The following is a 20,570-nucleotide window of genomic DNA, read 5'->3' as shown; positions in this document are numbered from 1 at the left end:
AAATAGGTACTGTACAAATGATTAGGTCATAGCCTGCTAGAGGGAGACATTTTTCTTTAATTACTAACCCAGCGGCGTGGTGCTGGGGTGGGGAATACATCACCAAGCCCCACTGTAAAGTTTGTGCTCCTTCGCTGAGTCACCGTGGCCAAATTCCCTTTTGTGTGGGGGATTTGGGGAGGAATGTGGGGAGGCTGTGCCGGCTGCGCCCTCCTGAGTCACTGCTCAGGCCCTGAGCCGCTAATTAGCCTCGTTGTCTTAGGGGCTGCACGGTGCTGTAACCCGCACAAAGCGGGAGGGACGAGGGGCACATACACCTCCCATCACTCATATCAATATCGGTGCATCGCAGCCCGTCCCTCGCTGCTCTGGAGGATGCTGAGCCACTGCTGATGTCACGGCGTCGAGTCGGTCCTGCCGTGATGAGCACAGTTGTGACTCGGCGTGATGCTTATGAGCAGAGATGTCACACTGCCGTACGGGTTTTAGTGTCCCCCATTTGTTGCTGGGATGTGATATCCCTCAAAGGAGCCGAGCTGCAAACAAAGCCGAGGAGGGGGGGTTTTGGGGCCGGGAAGCTGCTGGTCATGCACAGCCCCCTGTGCAGATGTGCGTGGTGACAGGGCGGGCTGGCAGGTCACGGGTGCGTGATGCGGTTGTCCTCGTGCCGCTGTCACGTGCTGGAGCATTGGTCGGGTCGCATCCTGCAGAAGGTGCTGGGTGGGTTTTGCAGCGCGCTCGCCCCACGATGCTCCACTCGTGTCTAGTCAGCTCTGAGTTATTTGGCTTTATGCGTTCACCTTTCCTGTGATGACAGTAGAGCTCCCACACAGCTGCATCAGCTTTGGGGTTGTGTTGTGTTTTGTGTCGTGGTTTTTTTTTTGTTTTTTTGGTTTTTTTAAATAAAGTCTAACACATTTAATAATCTTTTCATAAGCTGTCAGCTGTGGATCTTTGGTTTAAGTTAAAACAGATCTTATTTTGCATGAAACCCTTGTTCCAGTGTTTACTAATTCAGCCCTGCACCAGCAAGGCTGGAAAGCAAATACATCAAACGCAAACCCAAGCTGTTCTTAGGAAAACGCGTGAGTTGCAGAGCAGGAAAGGTCCCGTCCCCTCGCCCTGTGCCCAGCTCCGAGTGGCCCTGCTGGCTCCCCTGGAGAAGGGGGAGCCGGTTCCTTGCATCCATCTCCGGGGTGGATGAGTCAAATGTCACTGTCAGAGCGCAGGGGATGGAAAAGAGCATGATGCTGCAGGGGGACCTTCTTGCTGAAGTTGTCTCCTGCAATGTTTTCCTGTGGGCTAAGGCTCCTGAACAAGGCATTTCCTTTCTTACTAGGATTTTGGAAACTTTTCTGCTTTCTTGTCCTCTCTGTGTGCCTCGCTGCGTCCCAGAGGAGCAGCCGTTGTCCCCTGCAGCGCTCACCTTGCCCTGCCCGTGTGCGGCAGAGCTTTCCTTCCCACAGGCTGGTGCTCACCGGGCTATTTCTGCTGGGGCAGTGCATGTCACGGTTCCCTGCCCAAAATAAATGAGGGGCTGGGGGCCAGGAGTGGAGCTGGGGGATCCCCCTGCTCCCCGGGAAGGATGCTCGTGCTCCACCTGCGCCTTCCACAGGAAGATCTTCCTGAGGAACCACGGCCGCCTCGTGAGCTTGATGCTGGAGGTTAATAATAATCACACCCGGCAGCACATCATTGCCCCGTATCTGGTTGAGAGATTTACAACTGAAGCTCGTGGCGCAGGAAGAAATTGCCTCAATCACTTGGAGTAATGGCACATGGAGAGGCACTTGGGCGTGACTGCTATTTAACACGAGAGCCCAGCTTGGCTTCATTTAACGTGCTGGTTCCTTTCTAATAAACACGTTACACTACAAGGTGGGGATTAAGATCAGAAAAGTAAATAAATTGGAAACTGATGGGGAGAGATGGGAGGGAAATGGAAGGGACTGTGGGGGAGCAACTGGTGATTAACTCCTGTGCTGGGGTGCAGGGAAATGACCCTGAAAGCCACGGCAGTGGCTTCCCCGGCTTCGTTTTGGCATCTCTGGGGGGCTGTGGGGGCAGGTGGGTACTTCTTTAGCCTGTGATGAGCGTGTCCAGATCGGTCCTTTCCTTTCTGGATCAAGGCACCGATGTGAAGCCACAGACACCTTGGCCAAGACTCTGCAGAGCAGAGTTTGTGTTTCTTTGGTTCTTGCCCTGTGCAGTGTGCGGGGGGCACAGCTGGGCACAGGGAGTTGAGGCTCGAGGTCACAGACACACGGCTTTGGCTTTTCCCCGTTTTGTGCATTCAGGCTGTGAAACCGGGAGGGATTTGGGCACACTGCTGCCCGGGGTGGATGCTGTCTCTTAACTCAGCAGCTTTTACTGTATGTATTAGAGGAGCAACAAAAAGTGCAACGCACGGCTTGACGGGAAGGACTGGGGGGTTAATTTTCAGGATGCTGCCTGGGAATTTAGCCGTGGGATTTCCATTATTGCTAATGGGACTCACGCAGCTTAATTTCATGCGAGCTACACTAAAAACATACCCCTAACCGCCTGCAAAATTTCAGTTCTGAAATCAAGCCTTTTAAAAGTTAGAGAAGGGTAAACAAACACCTGAAACCACACTGTCTTTATTCCCCCCCTCTCAGCCATTCGGATTTGAAAGCTGGGGAGGGGGAGGAACTCAAGTAGTTCTAGACAATTAAAAAACTCATACCGCAGGCACGCTGGCTGCCTGTGCGCCGCGCTTCGCTCTCTGCCAATTAAAACGGCAGAGTTATAACCCCGAAAAAACAGGGGTATCTGATGCCTTACCCTTAAGTATAGTACCGCGAGCGCTGCGTTATAATGCGCGTCTAATAACCCGAGCAGCGCTGCCTTTCATTGCGAGGCCTCCGTTATTAGGCTGTTCTCGTTAAATGACTGCTATCATCTGGTCCCAAAGTACATTAAATCCCATTATAATTATAAACACACTTCCCCATAACGTTCTCCTTAGATTACATTTGCGCTGCGTTACCCCAAGGGTATCTTTGTGCTAACACCGTCCGTGTTTGTTGGTTTAGCTGCCGAGCCGGCCCCGCGCGGCTGCGGTGTGCCGGGGGGAGAGCGCTCCGTGTGCGGTGCGGGTGTCCACGCGTGGCCGCGACTGAGGATGCTCGGGGAGCAGCTCCTGGCACGGGGCATCTCGCGGTTCTCCCGCTGTTGGTGGTGTGGGGCTGCTGGCGTTTCCTGTCCCCCTTTGCTTGGTGCTGTTCCTCGTCTCTGCCCGCAGACCCCACTGCCCACCCTTGGGTGCTGGGACCTGCTGCGTCCCCCCATATCCAAGTGGTGCAAATGGCGTCAGATGCTTAATCTGGGCAAAATAAGCCTTATCGGGGTGATGTGCACTGTGTGTTGTGTCACACCCAGAACAGCTCCCACCCCAAATCCGTCGCCGAAGCCAACCCTTGGCTTTCCGGCTGACTTTTACCTTCTCCCCCTCTCCAATCTGGGCGCCCACCGGGTGACCCGGGGCCGCGTTTTTAGCGCGCGGTGCGTGTGCGAAGCCGCGGGAACGCTGGGTGCGCGGGGGTCGGTTCCCGCCGGCGTGGCTTTTGCCGGGGGGCGGCGGCGGGGCCGGTGCCCGGTGCCCGTTCCCGCGGCTCCTCCCCGTTGCTGCCGCCGCTGCCCCCGGTCCCGTCCCCGCTCCGTGGCCGCCCGGGGGGGGGCGCCGTCGCTCCAGGCGCGCGGGCGGCGGGGGGGCCCGGCGGGGCCTGACGTGGGCGCGGGGCGGCCCCGGGGCCGGCGCCGCCGTGATTTGCTGCGCGGCGCGGCGAGCGGCGGCGGCGGCGATGAGAGCGGGCAGTGCGAACTGCCGGAGCAGCCGCCGGCCGCCGTGAGTGCGGGCAGCCCCGGGGCCCCCAGCGCCGCCGCGCACCTGAGCGGGCTCCGCGCCGGGCCGGGGGGAGCCGGGGGGGGGACGGGGATGCGCCCCCTGCCCCGGGGGGCGGCGGCGGGGACGCGGCTCCGCCGCCCCGGCAGCCGCCGCCGAGCCCCGCGCAGAAACTTTTGGGCGAGCGGCTGGCGGGCTGCGGGCTAACCTCCCTCTCTCCCCCGCCCTCCGCTGCTTCTCCCCTTCCTCTCTCTTTTTTCCCCCCTCCCTCCCCTCCCTCTCCTCTCCTCTCCTCGCCGCTCCTCTCCCCCCTCCGCCTTTTGTTTTCGCAGATAGTCGGCACACAAAGCTGGTCCCAGATTTGAGCGACGGCGAGGCAGCCTGATGAGCGAGCCCCGGGAGCGCCATGGATGTGACTAAGATGGGCACGATCCAGCTGCAGAACCCCTGCCACCCCAGCGGGCTGTTGCACAAAGCCAACCAGATGCGCCTGGCGGGGACGCTCTGCGACGTGGTCATCATGGTGGACAGCCAGGAGTTCCACGCGCACCGGACCGTGCTGGCCTGCACCAGCAAGATGTTCGAGATCCTCTTCCACCGCAACAGCCAGCACTACACCCTGGACTTCCTCTCGCCAAAGACCTTCCAGCAGATCCTGGAGTACGCCTACACCGCCACGCTGCAGGCCAGGGTTGAGGACCTGGACGACCTGCTCTACGCCGCCGAGATCCTGGAGATCGAGTACCTGGAGGAGCAGTGCCTCAAGATCCTGGAGACCATCCAGGCCTCCGAGGACAACGACGCCGAGGGCGCCGGGGCCGATGGAGCAGCCGCCGCCGAGGAAGAGGAGGAGAGGAAGTCGAGGTACATCAAGGGCCTCTTCATCTCCAAGCCCCCCGGCGAGGAGAGCGGCTACGCCGGCCAGAGCCTGCCGGTGGGCGCGGCGGAGCAGAGCCCCTCCGCCTCGGCTTCCTTGAGGCCCCTCTCCGCCATGAGCCCCACCAAGGCGGCGGTGGACAGCCTGATGAGCATCGGGCAGTCGCTGCTGCAGGGCGCGCTGCTGCCCGCCGCCCCCGAGGACTCGCGCCCCGCCGCCGCCCGCCACCCCAGTGCCGAAGCCATGCAGGTGGACGACGCCTCCGGCCACGGCAGCCCCCAGCCGGCCGAGCCCGGCGCCTCCGGCGGGGAGAAGCCCGAGGAGAAGGGCAAGGACGGGCCGGGCACCCCGACCCGCAGCAGCGTCATCACCAGCGCCCGCGAACTGCACTATGGCCGGGAGGAGGGTGCCGAGCCGCCGCCCGAGCCCGGCCAGGGGCTGCCGTTGGCACCGGAGCCATCGGCCACCAGCACCCCGGCCGACAAGCCCCTGGGCATCTACTCGCTGCTGCCCAACCACAAGACTGAGCCGGTGCTCGCCGTGCCGCCCGCCGTGGCGTCCGCCCTGCACGTGCAGCCGGCGCTGGCCGTCTCCATGGACTTCGGCGCCTACGGGGGGCTGCTGCCCCAGGGCTTCATCCAGCGGGAGCTGTTCAGCAAGCTGGGTGAGCTGGCGGCCGGCATGAAGCCGGAGAGCCGAGCCCTGGGCGAGCAGTGCAGCGTGTGCGGGGCAGAGCTGCCGGACAACGAGACCCTGGAGCAGCACAGGTGGGTGCCCGCGCCGCGTTCCGCACCGGGATCTCGCGGCAGGGTTTTGGTTTCTGCCCAGGTGTCGCGTGCGTCGGTGCGGAGTTCCCGCTGCGTGCCCCAGAACTGCGCTCGCAGAGACGGCTGCTGTAACTTTTCCAGGTCTGGCAGCTGTGCCAGAAGGTTCCTTCCCGCGGGTGCTGGCTGGGGGGACAGCCTGGACAGGGCTCGCACCATCGGTGTTTTCTCCCAGCACAGACCCCGCCAGTTTCCCTGGCTGGCGTCTGCCAAATCGCTCGCGGTTGCTGCCCTTGAGTTTTGAGTTCTGCGTGTAAAGTGATGCCGTGGGGTCAGCAGCCCTCACCCCCCTCTGCCGAGACCCTCCGTGGTCCGGCACTGACGTGTCTGTGTGTGGCGAGGCGGTATGGACCCGTGGGACCCCATGCGTGGCCGCGGCGATGACATGCGGGGTGGCTGCGCGCAGTGCCTTGCCAGTGCCGGAGCGTTTTCCTGCTCGGCAGCCCGGCGTACAGAGCGTTCGCACTTTGCACGAAGTGGAGTGTGGGTCAGGCTGGGTGACACTGGGGCGAGCGGGAGCTTGCGATGCCGCAGAGCCGTGTGTCCCTTGTGGGGATGGGTTGCGATTGAGACTCTGGCGGCTGTGGATGCGATTTTGGGGCTCTGCTGCTCGGGGTGGGGGGATCTTTGTGCTCTCGCCGAGCCCTGCACCGCGGGGAGCTGCTGGCCGGGGGGGCGGTGGTTGTTATCGGCATGTGAGTCTGGTGCTCTCCCGTTTTCTGCCTCCCCATCGTGGGAGTGGGGATGAGACCTCATTGCCTGATTTGGCCAGGGAATGGATTTGTGTTAATTACCATGCCTAAATCAGCTTTGCTGGTCAAACCCCTTGGTGTCGGGGGTGCTTTGGTGAGCACCATGCAGTGCTGGCCCCCGGTGCGGCCACAGCCCCACGCGGTGCCAGAGCTGCTTGCAGCCTCTCCGGGCTGCGCACCGTCTCAGAATTTTAATGAATCAACAGGTTAATTAGCCCTGATGCACACAACGCGCCCCGGGCTGGGGAGCCAGCGCTACCGGCATGTTGCTGCCTGCGGAGGCTGCACCCGCCAGCGCTGCGGGATGCGCCAGAGCCGCGGCAGCTCCGCACATTCAACCCCGGAGCATTCGCAGCCGCTCTCTGCGCCGTTCCCCCCGCGAGCATGAGCCGTGGCGGGTGTTCACTGGCGTGCCCGGAGCCGCCTCAGCGCGGCTCGTCCCCAGCCGGGCGGTGATGCAGACCGAACGTCACCGGGGAGAGCTGCAGTGAGGGCTCAGAGAGAATTTTAACGTGCTATTCTGCCATGGTCTCGAGCGTCTCCCTTTTCCCCCGGGAGCAGCACTGGTACGGCTGCAGGCGAGGGCGATGCCGGGGCTGCTCCTGCCGCTGGCCGGGATCTGCCCGCGGCGGCGTGGGCGGCGAGCTCGGATCCTTCGTCACACCGAGCGGTCAGGGACGGGAGCGTGGCCCAGCCCGTGCATCGCAGCAGCCTGGATTTCATGCTGCCTTCCCGGGCTTGGCTTATTTTGACAGCCGCGGCTGCGACCGCAGCTTATTTCTTAATTATTCATGATGGTTATCAGGGCTGGGTGCACGCGAGGCTGCGATGGGCTCTGAGCGGAGCTGAGCGCCATCCCCTGTGAGCGAAGCCTCGAAGGCGATTGCTCCAGCCAGCGCCAATCTCCCTTTGCCCGTTCTTGCTTTCAGATTACCTGGCGCTGGCAAACTTTGCAGTGCGAGCCAAATCCCTTGAGCCCTTTCCAAACTGCTCTGCGAGAGCGTCCATGTTGCAAGGCATTGGGCAAGAGTCAGACGAACCCATCCCCTCCCCTGCAAGAACTCTAAATCCAGGCGGTTTGCGTGTAGACGGGGTCTCATGTGGCTTTTTTATAGCATTTACTTTCTAATACGTTGTGAAAATCACCATTTGGGGAGGATTTGTGGGATCCCATTGTATTTGCGGAGCTGTTAAACGGCATCTATGCTGGGTTGGGATCCGCGGCTCTCTGCTGGAGCTGTTCTGGTGGCGGTGGCAGCTGCGCCGTGCCAGCTGTGCCATGCTGGCTGCGGGCTCCTTCACCCTGCTGCTCTGGGGGTGCTGTCCTGCACCCCTCCCCGGGCTGCCCGCCGGTGGGGGCAGGATGCGCCGGGGCCACCGCGGTGCCGCTCCTCACCTGGCAGCTTTTGCTGACCTCTTTCTGCCGTGCCTTTGCTGCTGTGGTTTTGCTTTCTCACCGCGGTGTGCACAGAGGCATTCCCAGCCGGGGGAGCTGCGGCGAGGGGCGCCCAGCGGTGCCGCGGGGCGCTCGGGGTGCTCAGCCCCCCCGGTGCCGTGGCAGGCGGCACCGAGCCCGGCCAGCACCGACACGGCTCCTCGTGCACGGAGCGTCGCGAGCCAAGGCGCCTGTTTGCGTTGCACAAGCGCGTGCATATGGCGGGGATGTTTGTTTACACACACACATGCGATACAAGTATAAATATACATGTTTACAGTCTTGGAGCCTTCTGAGCGTGGTTGCCGCCTCCGTTAGCGTGGGGAGCGCGAGCACAGCGCAGGCTGGGCTGGCTACTCACTGCTCCCTGCGTGCCTGGGGACACCCGGCTGCCCCAGCCCTCGTGGCACCGTCATCTGTGCCACGTCGAGAGCGCTGAGCTGTCACGCTTTGGTGGCCCTAAGCCCCAGCACTGACTCTGATCGGGGTTTTCGAGTCCCCAAACCCGCCTTCTGCTGCATGATTCGGTTTTTTCTTCCTTACCGAGCTTATGATTTTGACTAATTGAGTGTATATTGAGTCGACGACTCTTTAATTTTTTTTATAAAAGATTTCCTCCTAGGTTCAGCAAAGTTCAAACTTAATCTAATGTTAGTATCGATCGTCACTTCTAATTGCAGGCAAAAAAAGCCATAGTTCAGCGGCCCTTTTCGGGTTTGTTTGCACGAAGAAAAACCTCTGTGGTGCGAGTGCTGTGCGGAGCCGTCGACTGAGCCCGAGTGATTTGTCATTGGGAAGTTAAATCCCTTCAAACTTCCTAACAGGCATGCTTTTATGTTTTTAGTGGGGATAGCAAGAGCGCAGGCTGCGGGTGGGGATGCGATTCGGTCCGGTTCGATAGCACACGGCCGAGCGTGCCGGGATGTGCAGCCTGTTGCTCCGCTCTCCGTGGTGCAAACCCCGTGGAGCTGCGTAGGGAAATACTCCGGCGTCGGGAAATACTCGAGCGCTGGGCTCTTTCTCGCCAGCCCTGCGTCCGTTGGTCCCCGCCGGGATTAGCCGCCGCTGGGCTCCCAAAGCCGTCAGGCGCGTTGGCACCGCTCGACGTGTCGCAGGGAGAAGCAGATGCACGATACCATTAAAGCAATAAACGTGATAAATCGGATCCCGAGTGCTTGGTGAGATGTTATTAGCGTTAATTTCGGTAGCCTGATACCGTCGTCGTTTTTTATTTTATTTTAAGCATTCGGCAATTTATGCTCCGCTGCGATTGGAACTTTAAAAAAAGGAGGAAGAATAGAAAACGAGGGGGGAGGGAAGGAAAAAAAAGGCAGCAGCCCCCCAAACTCTGCCCGTGATTACTTCCAGAGTCCGGGGGCGACCCGGCAGCTCTTGTTTCTTGCTGATGGGCCTTATTAGCGGCACCTGGCATCACGCGGGGCTAATGGAAAGCAGCGCGGGGCGAGGAAGCCCTGATTAGGGCTGGGGGGCTGTGCCGGGCGCAGGAAATGAATGTTGAGCCGGGGCCGCGGCGCTGACCCGGGCGCGTAACCTGTGAGCGCGGCCGGGACCCCGCGCAGGATGCCGGGGGCTCTCTGCTTCTCGTCACCGGGACGCGGCGGCCGCGCTCAGCCTTGAACTTTTGATTTATTCGGTGGGGGACTTAACCGTTTCCATACTCGGCTCCGGGCACTGGGGGGGAAAAGCCCCTTCGGCTTCTGTGCTGTTCCGTCCACTATTCTACGCTGCTTTGGTTGTGTAGGTGATGCGTTTAGAGCAAGACTCTGAGGTTCCCATTAGAAAACACCACTTTTAATATATTTTTTTAAAAATTTATTTATTTTCCCTTTTGCCAGTGTCCTCGATGCGAGGCTGGTGGCAGCGCGGTGTCCCCAGGGGCGATGGGGACGCTGCGTGCCCCCACCCCCCCACTGCTTTCCCAGTGCCCTTTCAAGGACAGGGCGATGGGTCGGCACCTCCTGGTCCCCATGGGCTGCGGGGTGGGACCTGCTGCTTCAGTCCTGATAGGGACCCTGGGGCAGCTCTTTGCCCAAAGCTCCGTGTTGCTGGCAGCACCTTGAAAAGCTCTGAGGAGCCTTCTCAGTTATAACTTGTGGAGTGATGCTGGTGAAAAATGCGTTTATTGCCTGCGCAGGGGTACCCTGGGAGAGCCTGTGCTGCTTCGGGGTGACGCTCTCGGCTCTTCTTGCCGTGGCACAGGGACACAGGGACGTGCTGCAGAGCAGCGCGGGCAGCTCGTGACGGAGCGTCCCTGCAGCCTTCCCCGCGATGGGGGCTCTTTGCTTACACTGGTGCGTAAATCTGGTTTCCTTGGATAGAGTAAAATGATCTGCGTTTTCCTTTTTGCTTGCAATTAGCAAGATTTTTCTTTTACTCCCCCCCACTTGCTCCTTGACAGCTTCAAGAGAGGCTTTAAATGAGTAATTACTAAATATTTCCCGGCAGCCAAACACGGGGCCATGGCATCTCCTGTTGCAAAAGTGAAAAATATTTCTGTTTGCAGTTAATTTTAGTGGCAGGCAGATCATGTTAACTGGGTGTAATTGTTTCCAGATATGGCAGAGGGTTTTGTGTGTTGGGATGAAGGGTCTGGTAAGTGCTCACTTCCTGTGTAAATTAGCCTGGTCCATTCATTCCTCCCCGCCCTGCAGTCCTGGCTTGTGTCACTCGGCCGCCAGGTTTTTTCCCCCAGCCCGGTGTTCCAGCTCGGTGTTTTCTGCTGGGATTTTGCTCCTTGCGGCCGTCGCTCCCTTGGTTGCTGTGGGGATGCTGAGTGCCCGCATCCCGCTCTGCGGGCGATGGGACCATCGGGCGCCTTTGCAGGAGCACCGAGCGCTGCTGCAGCACGTGCTTTGCAAATCAAGGCGGGTTCCTCTTTTTGACACGAGCTCGGTCGTTTTGCAGCTGGAGAAACGAGCGTCGCTGTGAAATCGGGGTTGCAAAACGAGCCTTCGCGGCCCCAGCGCGGGCTCTGGCCAGGGGCCAGTGCCGCCCATATCATTTTCGCTGTAGCGTTCTTAACTGATTTTAAGTAGATTATGGTTGGATGCGCGCCCCGCTGTGCTGGTTTAGCTTTCCGTCGGCCTTCGTCGCCCTGTTGCTGTTTTATTGGCGCGCTGTTTAGCAAACAGGCCGGCGATGTGCAATTGAGGAAACGCTTCTCCGTGTCGGCGCGAGCCCTGTCAGGCGCGGCGAGCCCGGCGAGAGCCGCCCGGCCATAAATCGGCGTTAAACAGCCGGCTTTGTTCCCGGTGTCAGCGCGGGAGATGACGGGCTGGTTATCTGCGTGTATCAGCCGGGATGATAACCCTGCAGTGCCTTGTGTACCACGGAGGGGACCCCGGCGTTCCCCCTCGAGAAAACGTCCCTCCGTCTGTCCGCGAGTGCCACGCGTGGCAGGGAGCAGGGCGCCTGTTGTCACCTCGGTGACCTATAAAGCAGGCAGACATCGGCCGAGCGGAAAAAACAAAGAGAAACTAGACAAAAACCCCAAACCCCAAACACCATTTCCACTGCTGGTGAGGTTGGAAAGAACACAAACACCCGGGGATGCTCACAGGCCCTGCGTTGAGTTTTAAGTAGGTCCTAGGGACTTGTTCAAAGGCACAATGCAGTTCGTGTATATATATATATAAATACACAGTTATTGCCTGTCCTTTAATTTTAATCCAGATTTGCGTTTCTGCATGAGGTACTACAGCAGTTACAGCCCACACACTGTTTGCAGCTCCACCGCAATTGCTGAAGGTGCTTTTCTGCCCCTGCCACTGAGTTTGGGGACGGTGCTGGGCTCCCTGTCACCTTTGTCACCTTCCCTCGTTCTTTTCTCCACGCATTATTTATAGTAAATCATATTAGAAAGGAGCGCTAAGGAGGAAGCATGATTCATCCTCCTTGAAGCCAGCGCTGACATAAATAAAGGCAAAGCGCTTACTATGTGTTTTTTATTATGGTATTTAGGGACAGGTTGTACTAATCTTGGCGTGTGCAGACTGAAGCCGTGAAGGCTACGACTCTAAGAAATTCGATTTAACCACAGCGCAGGCTGCGCGTCAAAAAAATCCAACCAAAACCCAGCTGGTGTTCTTGGAAGCGCGCGTGTGTGGCGGCACGAGGCTTTGGGGACGGCTCATCGCTTCCCTGGTTTCGCTGCCCGTTTCTGGCTGCTCCGTCGGCTCCTCGAGGGTTTGTTGGGACTTGCTGTGGTGTGGGGACGGCTGCGAGATTGGGCCGGGATGAGATGCTCAAGGTGGTCCAGAAAAGGACTGCTGGAGGGGGATGCAGCGAGCGGGATGCAGCGAGGAGATGCTCGGTGCAGAGCCGCCCAGCAAAGGGCTCACAAACGGTGTGACCCGGAGCTCGCTGCCGGCAGCGCGGCACAGCCAGCGCCGGTGACAGGTACCTTATCTCTGGCCGGGCCCGGGCTGCGGTCGCAGCCTCTGCACGGCGCACGCGAACTGCCTGCGCGTGGGAGAGATAAGGCGCTGGCGTTGTGCGGCGCCCGCCGGCCCCCGCTGCCGGCACCGGCACCCGTCCCACCCGCGCTGCGGTGGGCGATGGCACCGGGGCCGGTCCCTGTGCCGGCAGCACATGCGTAGCGCGGGGTGGTCAGAGTGCGGCAGGGCCCCCCGGCTCGCGCACCGGGGCCCCTTTCTGTGAAACAGCCCCGCGTTTGGAACCGAAACCCTCCGCTCCTCCCTGCCGGGCGCCCTGCTCTTTCTACCAGGAACGCGGTGATTTCCTCTTCCCCCTGTTCGTAGAAAATATCCCAAGTGCCGAGAGCGGGCGGGCGGGCAGTTCTGCGAAGGAGAGCAGTGGTCAGAGGCGCTTGTAGCGAGCAAACCTCCCCGGGCGGCTCTGCCTGCGCTTTTCAGGGGCCGGGGGAGGCGACGCCTCTTCTCACCGGGAGCTCAGGTGGGGGCTGCTCGGAGCATCGTCTTGCACGTGGGTTGTGTTGCAGGGGAGCCGGTGGTGTGCGATGTAACCAGCAGAATCCCGGCTTCCCTCCAGCAGGGATAGTTTTCAGGAAGATTTTAACTCGGATGAAAACCTTTCCTGTGGAAAAAAGGCAAAAAGGAGTTGTTGCTTTTGCTTCCCGGGACCTTGTCTCGTGGTCTCAGGAGCCGGGGCGGGACGGGCCAAATGCCGTTCTGGCTTCGCCGTGCCATCCCCGCCACCCTGGCCGAACGGCAGTGCTTTGGGGTTTTTGGGAGGGGGTTTTGGCTTTGCATTTCTGGGGCAGCCCTGCCCGCAGGATCTCGGATGCAGACGCAATTGCCTGTATTGATTTCTGGCTTATCTGACCCTTTTGCCGGAGGCGGCTCTTCCCTCAGCGTCCAACCCGATGTAACTTAGAGCAGCCCAGAAACGTAGATCATCCTACCCTGTTGCTAATTAGGGCTGGCCGATGCATTATTTAGCGGGGTGGGAGCTCTCAGGATGCGTTCCGCTCCCTGTCCCATTGCACTGGCATCGCGCGGCCACGGCGGCACCGGCAGTTGCCGCATCCTCCTCTGGCTGGAGTGGGAAGCAGCTCCCTAATTAGCGCCTTCGTTGCTAAGTGAACGAAGCGGCCGTGCACTGAGCTTCCCGCTCGCCATCCGCGTGTCGGGGAGGGGGCCAGCAAACAGCACCGCGCGCGATGCCGCGTCGCGCGGCCGCAGGTACCGATGCCCGGAGCCCCTTCGCCGCCCCGCACCGGGCGAGCGTCGCGACCGAGCGCCGCTGGCTTTCCTGTCCTCCCCCCACGCCTCGTGTGTCGGGTGTTCGGTGCCACCGGCAAATACAGTTGGTGGAGGCGATAAGGATCGCTGGGGGCTGCCTTCCTGCTGACATTGAGAGCAAACCACACTGCTTTGTGTTTGCACGGCCGGGCTGGGGTCACCTGGGCGGGATGTGAGCGGCTGTGGCCCCCGGTGCCGCGGCTTCACCAGTGGGGGTTTGTGTCCTCGGCGCTCTCCTGGGTGCGCATCCGCAGGCCCTGGTGCCGAACACGCTCCACGGGACCGAGTCACTTTGGGCTGTGGCGCACGGTGACCATTCTCCCCCCCACCAGGAAGATGGTGCACGTGCGCGCAGGGTTTCTCGTGCCAGGTTGTCCCGTGCCGGGTTTGCTTTGCCGCAGGGAGGGTGCTCGCGGTGCTCCGCCTGCGCGCCCCGCGCCGTGCCCTCCGCTGCCGCTGTTTGGGGTGTCAGCTCCCGCCGTGGGGCACGTGGCAAACGTCTCTTTGCACGGGCTCCGTCGTGCTGTGACGGCTCGCGCGGAAACCACGCTTTCCGTGTAAGCGAGCGAGAGAAGTGACAGCGGTGACAACGTGAGGGCCTGCGCATGTTCGAGCGGACAAAGAGCAGTCGGATGCAGCGAGGCGTTCCCTGAGCCCGGCCCCGCTCCCCACCGTGTCCCTGGGTCCCTCCATCACGTCCCTGGTCCCCGCGACGCCCTGTGTCCCTCCAGGACACCCAGGTCCCCCCCAGTGCTCAGCATCGCCTCAATTCTTGCTTCGCTGTGCAGCCTCTCAGTTTTCCCCTGCTAGAGTTTTTGTCACTGTTATTAACTAATGAGCTGATTCTTTTGCCATTTTTAAATAACTGTATTTTTCCTTCAATACGAGAAAGGGAAAATCTCTTTTCTTAATAGCACAGCTCTCAAAAGTCATTGAAGGCATGAATTTGCCATTCTTTTGCACAAATGTGCCGATTACCACACTTCTTATTACCAGGACTTGAATTGCTGAATCATGGAAGTGGGGTAATAGGAAATATTTGCATACACGATGTTGGGGAGAAGAAAAAGAGTTATTTTTAAAGCCGCTGTGGGTTTTCCCTTCTCGCTGCACAGCCCTGCTGGGATCGCCAAGGCCCTTGGATTCTTCCTCTGTCTTCCACCACATCCAGGGTCCGTGTCCTGGGCTGGGGGCTTCATTATTTTGTAGGTGCTTTTGGAAAATACTCAATATTTGGGCTAAGGAGTAGTGGTTTGGCCATGCTCAGCGAATTTTGTTAATTGCAGTCCCCTGTGCGTGCAAACTTGTGCCTTTTTGTTGGTAAATAACACCTGGGCAGGGTGAGGTGTTGGTTGTGCAGGGTGAGAGGTGTTGGTTGTGTTTGGTTGTCACCAAACGGACCTGCTGGGGAGTGGGAACAGCGCGGAGAATAATTTCACCCAACAAATTGTCGTTCTTGCAAGAGCAGATTTGAAATCTATTTAACTTCTCAGTGTCCTGTACCCTTTTAAATGTTCCAAGTGCGTCCTCGCTGATGGGTTACCTTTTCTTTCCCTGCGGGCTATAATTAGTGTCCTTTACACAGAATTGCCTCAGAATTGGATTTGAAGAAGATAAGAATCAAATTACCAGTATTTATCTTGTAAATTCCAAAAGATCTAGGGAGAGGCACTGTGTAGAGAGAGGGTTTGAAATTTTGTGCTCTGGAAAAGCAAACCTGTCCCGGGTCTCCTGAGCCTCTCTGTGCCGGCAGCTCGAGCACCGGCAGTGGATCGAGCCGATTTCCATGGGCTCTGTTTTGACAGAAATTAAGCATCTGAATTTAAATTAAGGAGACAGAGAGCCCAGGCAGCTGAGACTATATTTTCATAGCATAAACAGTTGCAGAAGAAGATTAATAGCATCTGTGTAAACACTCCATCGCAGCAGTGAGGGGTGTTTTAATAGTTGGAAAATACTGAGGAGGGCTGAGGCGAGGAACGCCGAGCGTCCCCTAAACTCGCACCCCCAGCCTCCCCGTCCAGCCCCGGAAAATCCTCGCGCCGTCCCCAGCCCCGCGCTCCCTCCGGGCAGTGAATTACATGTTAAAGTAGCCTGGTAACTGAGCGCCGGTTGCTGCGCGATAAGCCCGGGGAAATCGATATGTTTGCCGTGTGCCTGCGTGTTTATGACACCTGTCTGCGGAGCGGCACCGGCACTGGCCATTTTGGCTCCGGCACGGCACTGCTGCCCGGTGCGGGGGAGTAACGCCAGCTGTGATATTTGGAGATACAGAGCACGGGGAGGCTGGCAGGGGAGATCCCGGGGTGCAGGGAATGCTCCAGCCCCAGCCCTGCGAGCAGCTAAGCCCAGCTTAGTTTATAGACCAGGACTAGACCCTGGGCTACCGAGAAAACTCTTCCCCTTACTTATGAGCCTGGGTGCTCAAAGGTTCGGGCGCCTGCCCGTGTCCCCCCGGGGCTTGGGGTGGGAGCGGACAGTTTTCCCGAAATCTCAAGTGAGTGAGCAGCTGTGATTGACCTTTTGGCCCAGATATGAAGTTGGGAGGTAAAAGACGGGGCTTGCAAGATTTTTGTAAAACTGGTGACCTCTCCCGAGATTAACTGGGAGATAATAGTAATTATAAACAGATAACGGTGGGCCCAATCGATAGCGAACTTTACCTCTTGCCTAAAACTGAAGGTCGGCGTTTTACAGCAGAGATAACCGCTGCGGGTTTCGCACCATCGCGAGCCGGTGAACCTCCCTGGGCATGGGCAATCATGAATTGAGTGCAAAGGGACCCACGGGATGGTTTGGCACATCGCCCAAGCGCAGGTTTCGTGGTGCTGGATCCTATTGGGGAACCCAGTGCTGCACCAGCACATCTGGCCAGCGGTTCCCCCAGACGCTCGATTCGGGAGGAGGGGGCACAGAGGGGTAGTGCCCGGTGCCAAAACGGCCACTTTCTCTTTGCTTCACTTCTAATTGCCTGCTTTCACTTTTTATGTATAAAAGATTGTCCATTTAATTAACTTGAGAATGCAATTTCAAAAACGCTAACGCTTTACACATGACGGCACTTAAAATAAAAGCAGCGTTCCCATACTGCGCTTCCTTTGCCTCCGCACCGGCCTCTCCCAGATTATTTTGGAGAGAAACGATCCCCCGGCAGCCCCAGTGCTTGGACAGGAGTCGAAAAGCTTTGGGGTGCTGGATCCTGGTTCTCCCTGTTAGCATTTTGGGGCTGGCGGGAGCCCTTGTGCAAAGTCAATGGTTCTATCCGTGTCCTTTCCCTGGACTTGTCCCTCGCCTGTCCCCGGATCTCACCAGCAGCACCGCGAGCATCTTCTCAGCATCTTCTCTCCTGAGGGACTTTTCTCTTTGGGACTTCCCTCTCTATCAAAGTGGGGTTTGCAGCCACTTCTGAGGGCAACCTCATTTTTTCTGCATTACATGTGCCTTTCCCCCAGGTTGGAGCAGGGAGACCTGGTGGGAAGTTTGAGGCGAGTCGCTGGGTTTGTTGTTAAAAACCTGCACGCACACCACCCCCCGCTTTTTTTTTTCCCCCTTTTTTTGTAGCTTAGAAACCTCTCTTTGTGGCAGAAGGCTGGGAGGGTTTGAATACCACATGCAGGCGTAGGAGGCTGACTGAGACCATACGGCTTTATCATTCATTAATTCCTGTGCTCATTCATCCCCCTATTTAAAGTTCTCTGTAAAGACGGGAGCTACAGATGGTCTTTTGGTGCCCGCTTTAGCCGGCAGAGCTTGGCCCCGACAAAGGGGTACAGAGGGAGCAGCAGAGTGTACAAAATATTTCCAACCATTAGAAATCGAGGTCTCATTCACCAGCGGCTCCTGTTTTGAAAGCGAATTTATGTGCGAGCATCATAACCCGCCAAGCAGGGCCTTGCCAAGAGCCGGGCTTAGCCGGGGGGCGAGCGTTCGCCGCGGTCCTGCCGGCAGAACCGCGCTTTGGAAACTGGAGCGGCAGCGTCTCCTTAGCTGGGTCCTGGCCTTTGTGTTGCGAAACGCAGAACTCTGCAGTCAAAAGCCAGCTCCCTGTCTGACAGAGGGACGTTAAAACTGCTTTTTTTGGTGCCGGATTACTTGTTATAGTGTTTCTTTAAGAACTTGTTAGCGTTACGGCGCCCTGGGTGCGACACGGCGTCCCTGTCTGGGACGTGAGGACCCGGAGCGTGGGGATTTGGGGGGATTGCAGTTGCACCCCTCGCCAGAGGAGGAGTCGCTGTTGGGACAAATGTGGGACATTTCTGTAATATAAGTTCTCTCCGGGCGTGCTCCATCCCTTCTGCAGGAAAGCCGAGACCGAAAGTTTTCTCGCGGAAAAACCGAATTCCGCGGTCTTGCTTTTACACATGCTGTGCCTAAATATTAGCACCAATTGAGCAAATTGCCTTTTAACTGCCTTTATTTGGTTTCATTAAGGGTATAATTTAAAAGCTCCCGGATTTGCATGGACCCCGTTGTGCGCGTTGCAGAGGGGGGTGATGCTGCCGGTAAGCGGGGGCTGGCGTGGGCTCTGGCGGGTCCGGGCGCTCAGCACCGCCCGCTCCGCGCTGCGCCGGGACGCCGCGTTCTCTTGGCCGGGGCGCGGAGCTGTCAGGGCTGGCCGCCCGCTCGGAACTTGGCTCTCCCGGGACGTATTTATTTATTTTCTTCAGCAAAACATGTTGCAGGCTGAGCGAGGCTAATTGTGCTGGGGCCGGAGGCAGCGCTCTTTCTATTAACACACCAGCGTTTGAACTGATGCAGAAAGTCAAAAAATGAGGGAGAAAGTTGCCGGTCTCGTGCCCACCCCCAGTGCGGGACCCCTCCTGCTTCCACAGTCTTTCCCACAATGTATGTTTTCCATAGGGGGGTTTCGCTGTCGGATGGAGCGTGGTGACCGCAGTCGCAGCCCTGTCTCCCCGCTCTGTCCCATGGACTCCCCCCACCACTCACACCTCCCTGGCTTTAGCAGCAGTAAATCCTGCCCAGGAACTGCTGATAAAATCAGTGTTTTGTGTCTCCACCTCAGGACGTGGGGTGGAAAGCCGGGCGGTTTGCAGCACCGGCCGGAGTGAACATGCTTGTTGTTCCCCGGGACGGCTGTCCCCACGTTCTCACGGGGTCTTTGCCACCGCAGGAGCATCCAGGGGGGGTCCATGGTGTTTTCAGGAGGAGAAAAGTGTGGGGAAGCTGGTTATTGATGCCAATGCCATATGAAAACCTGGCCGCACCAGGGTCTGGCTCGCTGTCCCCGGGCTGTGTCACCTCCGGGTCCCTCTTGCTGCCACCTCCCTGCCCTGGGCGCTTTGGGCTCACCCCAAAGCCCGGCATGCTTCACGTACGTTAATTTAGTGCCTTGACGAGGTGCATCACGTTCATCTCCTGGCTTCTAATTGGAAATAATTAGTTGTTTCTCGGCCGCAGGCGGTCCTGGGGAAGCAGCAGGGCGGTGGTGCTGGGGGCCGGGAGCGGCTTTTCCTGGAACCCGTGGCGTTCCCGGCGTGTCCGCGGCACCTCGGCCGGGCTGCGCACGGTGCGTTCCGGCCCATCCATCACCGACACTCGCCGTGCCCCGTTACAGCCGCGCGCTGTCCCCGCTGACAGCTCCCCATCCATCTTCCTGGGGACAGGGGACCTGCTTCCCACCCCGAGCCGGGGGGATCGCTGCCCAGCCCCAAAATAGGGTGCAAAACCCCGTCGTGCACCCAGTGGTCGCGTCCCGGGAGCCCGCAGCCTAAGCCCCCCCGGGAGGGCACGCTGCAGAATTGGGCATCATTCATTCCAGCCGCAAAAACACCATGTTTTGGAGTCGCTGATACCAAGAAAGTGTTTTCATCAAAGCACTTTATTCGCCTGTGCGCTGACATCTGGAGAGCGGAGATAGATATTTTCCTTAAGACTGTATTTCCAAGCCGTGAGCTCTTCCCCGGCTGTTAATTAATCCTTTGTAGTTTAGCGACTGATGAAATCATGACTCTATGAAATTTTAATCCTTGCGCTGTACAGGCACAACCGACATTATCAGAGGACCCCAGGTGTGTGCTTGAAATTAGTTTGTTGAATCTCTTGCATATTTGATTACCTTATAAAACTCCTCGGCATCGGGGTCGCTCATGGGAAAGGTGCCGTTTGCTGGGAATTTGTGCCCATTCCTGGCCACGGTTCCGTGCAGGGAGGTGAAATGGGGATGTGCTGGGGAGGGGACACCAGTGTCACCTGTAACGGGGTGAGGATGGGGCCCGAGGGACACAAAGGAGCTGTGGGTGCTGCCTAACGCCGAGCTCAGCCCGGGGAAGAGGCTCTGGGCTCATCCCCGTGGGCACCACCCGGGTTGTGACGCGTGTCCAGCCTCGTCCCTGCGCTCGGCTCACTGAAAATGGTGGAAATTTTTTAAAAAATCCCCCTACCCTAGAATTCCTGCCTCTGAGTTGTTCCTTTCACCAGCATCCAGGGACCATCTCCCTGTCCCTGCTCCTGTGGCTCCCTGGGGACTTTTGCCGAGTCCTTGGGGCGCCCGGACGATGCTGCCCGGAGTGTCCCGGACCAGCAGCTCCCGAAAGCGCCGGTGCCCCGTGCCCAACGCTTTCCCGCGCCCGCCCAGCCCTTTGGTCAGCAGGAGCGATGGGCCGGGGCCGGTGCGCACCCCGCGCTGGGGCTGCGGGGCACACGTGCCGCTACGGAAACCAGCTGATGAACGTATTTTTAAACTTGGAATCTGCGAACCGCTTATTATTTCTGAATTAGGAATCAAAACATGGGAACAGTCATGCTGCCGCTGCAGCAGATGTACTCGGCGCGAAGGTCACTTTGCTTTCTTGTTGAAATTTCATCTTCTTTTCCTGAGCGAGCTCCACGGTCTGTGCCTGCCGCCCCTGACACCGTGTCATGTTTGCTCAGCGTCGGGCGCAGCCGGGGGTCACCGCACCCCGAGCCAGCGCTCGTCCCTCCCGCCCTGCGTCACTGTCACCAGATGCCCGAAGAATGGGGATGATGATTTTGGACGGCCGAATTAGCGCCGGTTATTCCCAGCTGAACTGCTGCGCGTTAACCCCTTGGTGCTCGCACTGCAGCCTGCTGGG

General features: G+C 58.7%; 1 protein-coding gene across 3 annotated transcripts in view; it reads left to right on the top strand.

Moving 5' to 3' along the window:
• The first annotated feature begins 3,776 nt into the window (after positions 1-3,776).
• ZBTB16 (zinc finger and BTB domain containing 16) overlaps positions 3,777-20,570 on the top strand; it is a 46,503-nt gene continuing 29,709 nt past the window's right edge. For 2 of the 3 annotated variants that reach the window (XM_065651910.1, XM_065651908.1), the window contains exons 1-2: positions 3,777-3,868; positions 4,202-5,509. In XM_065651910.1, the coding sequence (XP_065507982.1) occupies positions 4,272-5,509 (1,238 nt within the window). In that variant the 5' untranslated portion in view covers positions 3,777-3,868; positions 4,202-4,271. Of the gene's footprint in view, positions 3,869-4,197; positions 5,510-20,570 lie in introns of all 3 variants that reach the window. The other variant, XM_065651909.1, reaches the window with a different exon arrangement.

Source organism: Caloenas nicobarica, chromosome 26, assembly GCF_036013445.1.
Source record: "Caloenas nicobarica isolate bCalNic1 chromosome 26, bCalNic1.hap1, whole genome shotgun sequence".
Lineage (NCBI taxonomy): Eukaryota > Metazoa > Chordata > Aves > Columbiformes > Columbidae > Caloenas > Caloenas nicobarica.
The sequence above is the reverse complement of the archived record's forward strand: the minus strand, read 5'-3'. Positions and strand labels throughout refer to the sequence as shown.